At 38.8% G+C, this 5,126-nt stretch overlaps 1 protein-coding gene across 4 annotated transcripts; it reads left to right on the top strand.

The window, feature by feature from the left end:
* The first annotated feature begins 743 nt into the window (after positions 1 to 743).
* Positions 744 to 5,126, top strand: LOC146483690 (collagen alpha-1(XXI) chain-like). Of its 4 annotated transcripts, none has more exons than XM_085105558.1 (6): positions 744 to 832; positions 1,023 to 1,059; positions 2,823 to 2,898; positions 3,595 to 3,849; positions 4,522 to 4,643; positions 4,895 to 5,126. In XM_085105558.1, the coding sequence occupies exons 2-6, from the start codon at positions 1,048 to 1,050 to the stop codon at positions 5,072 to 5,074; spliced, it is 645 nt and encodes a 214-aa protein (XP_084961684.1). In that variant the 5' UTR covers positions 744 to 832; positions 1,023 to 1,047; the 3' UTR covers positions 5,075 to 5,126. The 4 variants fall into 4 exon arrangements, with proteins under 4 accessions (XP_084961684.1, XP_084961681.1, XP_084961685.1 ...); XM_085105555.1 differs by having other exon boundaries at positions 2,817 to 2,898; XM_085105559.1 differs by having other exon boundaries at positions 791 to 827.

The following is a 5,126-nucleotide window of genomic DNA, read 5'->3' as shown; positions in this document are numbered from 1 at the left end:
GGCAATGATTGGAATAGAGTAAATGATGCGTGGGTCTCTTTAATTCTGTTCAGTTTATCACTGCGAGTGTGAAAAAAGGCTTTCATCAATATTCAACGTGACATGATTTCTCGCGCAGAAAATTTCTTGATATTTTTACTGAACGTAACATCGTTGAAAATGGCGGTTATTGTTCCTGTGGCTATTATTTTATATTTTGTTTCGAGTTCTACTCCAGTTTTCAGTAATATGCTGGTTTGTCACCCTCCCAAGTTTCAACATCTTTGCGTGGGAAATGACCAATTTCAACATTCAGTGAGAATGATATATTGCTTAACATTTGCCGAAGAGCAGTCACAACATTTGTTGTCAATGAAAGTTGACAACTTGATTAGTTTCCACCAAATGATAAACACTAATCGATAAAAAAAAACGGGTTAAGAATATCTGCCGGGTCCGATAATTTGTCGGGACTTTCGAAAAACGGACACCTGAACTCAATGCAATAAGGCGAATTAATTTAATTGTCAGCGTATTTTAGTTTTCAGGCAAGATTCTTTGCTAATGGGATTGCCTGCTGTGGCTCAGCACTGAGAACACGAGATCACCTTGGTTGCTAAGAGACGGGTCTTCTCTCCACGCGGAATGTTCATTCCCTCTCTTGTAAAGAGCAATTAGCGATTTCCCAAGACCGCAAGAGAAATAATGCCCGTTTTAGTAAATTTATGAATTTTCTACAGTTTTTATTCCGGTTACTATACAGCAAATCTTTATTACTCCGGCGCTAGTCGTTATTTAAGACAAAGAAAAACAACGACAGAGGAAGAACAAGGAACCGGTTGCAAACTGTAGGGTAAATATTTTATTTGCTGACTTCTCAGAAAAACATGATATTTTTATACATATTGAAGCCAAATACAAGCAAATGCTTTAAATCGATGACTGATTGAAAAACGCTTCCCGACGGTTTGTGTTTAGATATGCAATACCAGATTAGGATTAACCTTTTGAATTTTTTTTTTTGGCTAATAACCATGCGGCAGACGATCTCAGCGTAAGTGACGTGAAATGGCGAACAAGGTAGGTTTTAAACTGAGGACAACATCACCATCCAGTGACTGTTTTTTGATGAACTCCAAAACAATCATTCATATCAATATCGTATTTTTTCACTTTTAATTACTACGCGAGCAACATTGACCGTTGTTTCTGAATCAAACCCGTTTTCAGGATACAAGAAATGTTTCTAAAACATTTTAAAACATTTGGGCCCCAAAACATCCAGAAGGCAATTTTCCCGTAAGGATGAGCTTTTCTTTAGTGGGTGTTTATGGACGTTTTGACGGTTTGTGACGCCATCTTGGTTGGGAGAAAAATGGCCACAATTAAAGGAAATTGATGGGATTTTGACCGATGTTGAACTGCTCTAACTCTACTCGAAATCGACGGACTTAAGCACATTCAAAGTGACTTTTATATATCTCTGCTACGTCGTTCATCTGATCAGATATTAGACCAGTATGGCCGTTAAGTCGTTCGTAGAGTCACACTGAGACTAAATCTTCTCATGTCGCTTGTAATTTCGCGTGAATTTGGAGAGGGGTTCAGAGGGGTTTGTATGAATTTTGAGAAACTATTTTATGGTTGTTCTGGGACAAATACCTCCTGACAGATAAATCTATCATCAAAATTAAAAACCCAACAGATTGTACCAATGTACAGAGGTTCAAAATCGGTCAAACTATATTTTATAAGTTTAGCCGCGTTCAGGCCCCCAAAACCAAGATGGCGACAGAAACCGTGAAAATGTCCATAAATGTTAAGCCTTATTTCTACGCCGCACTGAGTCTCGTCCTAAAAACTTTACTTTAAAGATAAAAATCAAATCTACACTCTGCTCGACCCTCAGGGCCATTGACATCTCAGGGTAAAATGTATTATCTGTCGTTTCTGCGGGTACAAGGACACAAATGGTGACTCAGTCAGAGAATTAAGAGTTTTTGTCATTAAATATGGGCGCTGGGAATGGTATCTGGAAACTGGGATTTGATTAAATTTGTTCTGGGATTTTTAAACCCCCCTCGGTGTATATCCTCAACTAACTATATGCATTAAAGTTTTGGGGTTCATCTCAACTCTTTAATTTTCACTACGGAGTTAATTTTCCGATTCACCGATTCTGTAGTCATTAGTTATTTGTTCACTACGATTTCTGCCACTTTTTCTGGAGGCTGGATCTTATTCCACGCGACTGAAAAAGCGGCTTGTAAGCTGGGCCAAAGATTGCCGGTTTACAATCAATTAGTTTATGGCACTACTCCCACGAAGCCGAGTAAATGTTTCCACGCGAGTATAATTCTTCTTATTATTCTTGGCCAAAAGACTGAGAAATTGTCTGCGTCAAAATTAAGTTTTTTTCATCAAAACTGAACGTTAAAACTAACAAAGAATTTAATGGAAAACGATTTTTCTTTCGCGTTCTTTTAAAGGGGCTCGTTATTATGTGGAGGCTATCATGATTCAAGGTTAATTTTAGTAACCGATTATTCGGCGAAGGAAGTATATATTTAATGGTACTTTCAATTTAGAGTTTGTAATAATTGGGCAATCCTTGGCAAAGTTGAACTAAAAAACAATTTGTACTGAAAAACGGCTACAAGAATTTTCTTTAATCAAAACGAGGAAATAAAACTAAAAGGAACTTGGCTTTAGACTGGGTCAAAGGACGATGTGTAATGTCGCAGTCATTTCAATCACCATTTCTTCCAGGATTGAATTTTGGAGCAAATCACTGCTTTTTTTATTTAAGGTATTTTACTGATTCTCCTCATTTCCAGGTTCAGACTAACCGGGAGGAAAAGATGAACTTTGGATTCAGTGTCATTCTCTTGGTGTTATCAGCTCTTTCGGTTACCAATGGTAAATAAAAATTATATCTAAGGCGATCTAAGAGATAGAGGTTATCTTAAACAGATAACATCGACTAAAAATGGGATTAAAATTTATCTATAAACCATTTGGTATAATAATTGATTGTTTCTATGGCAACAGGGTTTCCTGTTTTGTTTTCAGATTTGGATGATTTTACCTACTCAAGTTAAATTTTAAGTCTATTCTCGTAACGTTTACACTTTTGCTCCATTTTGATTGTTATTCATTATTCTTATTTTATAATTTGATAAAATTTTGAACCAATTTGGACTGTTTCTGTGGTTTTGGAGATCATAAAATAATCCAAGATGGCGGATCCAAGATTGAGGCAGTGAAGAACAATTAACTAAATTTTCATGTGATGTGACCTCATAGGTAACTCTGTGGACCTCAAAGGAGATAGTTTGGGACATACTATACACCCTCCAACTATCATTGCCGTGGCCTCATTGGCCTAATAAGTTACAAAGGGTGATCAGACTCGGACTAAGATCAGAGCCCAAAGCTGAATAGGGTTTAGGCAATAACATAACTAATAACAAGGAAGTGATTAGTTTGCAAGTACTTTTTACTATATCTTGTGCATTATAATGAGGCTCCACAAGGTCCCGTTTACCACGCTTTAAAAATCTTTGCAATCACTGTCATTTTTATTAAACGACGTTTCGTTTTGTCTCATTTTAGGCGTCTGTGTGTCGTCACGGGATATTGCAATACTCCTCGATAGCTCAAGAAGCATGGGGCAAGAAGGGTTTACGTCTATCAAAAAGTACGCTATTGACATGATGGATAAAATGGACGTGGGACCTGATAAAGCTCGTGTGGGTGTCATACTTATCACCTTGTATCCGACTGCCGAATTTGACCTAAAGGGTCATCCTTTCATACACGACCTGGAAAATGCTACCTCCCAAATCCTTTTCCACGATGGCGGAACAGGTATGAGATAATTCATGATCAAGAGTAAGTGGCCACTTACATGAGGGAGGCTGCCCGGCCGGTTAGCCGGGCTTACTTGGTTGTCTGAGATGAATTTCAGATCAGTATCAGAAGTAAAGCGAGCCCGTATACCTCTGGATTAGGTTAGGGACACCTAAAGTCAGAGTGTTTAAGCACAGATGTACTCTCGGGGCAAATTCATTCCCTGGCAACAAAGCCTAGTTAAAAGACTGGTAAGCCTGGTGAAATCTGGCTCAACCAGGCTTACCACGCTTTTGGTTTGAGATCAAGTCTCAGTGCTGGAATACCAGAAAAAAGCCATCATTTCTACATTAAAACTCATCAATCGTTTTATCATGGGTAGTTTTTTGTTGAGTGTTGTACAATTTTTTTGGTTGTAAGGGTAACTCTTGCGTACGCGACCACGCGCGATCTTCTTGTCATAGATTTCAATTTTTGTCCCGCTATGGACGAGCACTGCACCACAAAACCGTGCAAAAAAAATATCGGGAATCTATATATGCTAATGTAGAATCAGAGAAACCATTCGAACACAGTCATCTCGGGGTCGAAACTCCATTAAGGGCTTTTGCATACAAACTTTTCCCTGAGTGGACCTCAACTTGTATAATTTTATGATTTCATTTTATTTATTTATTAATATTGTTGTAGGAATTGAAGAGGGTTTGAACCTTGCAGCGGAAGAATTGTCTAACGAGCAGCTTGGAGCGAGGTTTAACGCGACCAAGTTTATGATCATTTTTTCAGATGGTGACTTCCCGCTATTCTCCCCGGTAAGTATAACCTGCCTGAGTGTAAATCAATCAACAATCAATCAATCAATCAATCAATCAATCAATCATGCATGCATATTGATAGTCAGACTTGAGCGGAATTTTAGAATTGTTTGAAAGGTTGGAATATTGCTGCGTGGCGTCCGCAAGGCTTGTCCCTGTGAGCCAAACATTAGACACCATCGGGGGAGGGGGTGGGAAGGGTCATTTCAGTGTGCACTTATCTAGTAGTTACCCTCAAATCTCCACAGTATCCAACGATGAACAGCGTCCATATTCTGGTGATTGGAAGCGGGCCTAACGTTTTCAGAGACCAACTGGAGGCACTTGTTAAAGACCCGAGTAAAGACCTTTTCTCCCTCAACGATCCACCCCAAAGTGTGGTGAAGCGCATGGATGACTGGGCCAAAGAGATCTGTAACAATGCTTAATTAGGTCATAAAGAAGAACAATACTCGGAGAGGATCCATACAACGTCTGAGA

Source organism: Pavona decussata, unplaced genomic scaffold, assembly GCF_977016875.1.
Source record: "Pavona decussata unplaced genomic scaffold, jaPavDecu1.1 SCAFFOLD_38, whole genome shotgun sequence".
In the NCBI taxonomy this organism is placed as follows: domain Eukaryota; kingdom Metazoa; phylum Cnidaria; class Anthozoa; order Scleractinia; family Agariciidae; genus Pavona; species Pavona decussata.
The sequence above is the reverse complement of the archived record's forward strand: the minus strand, read 5'-3'. Positions and strand labels throughout refer to the sequence as shown.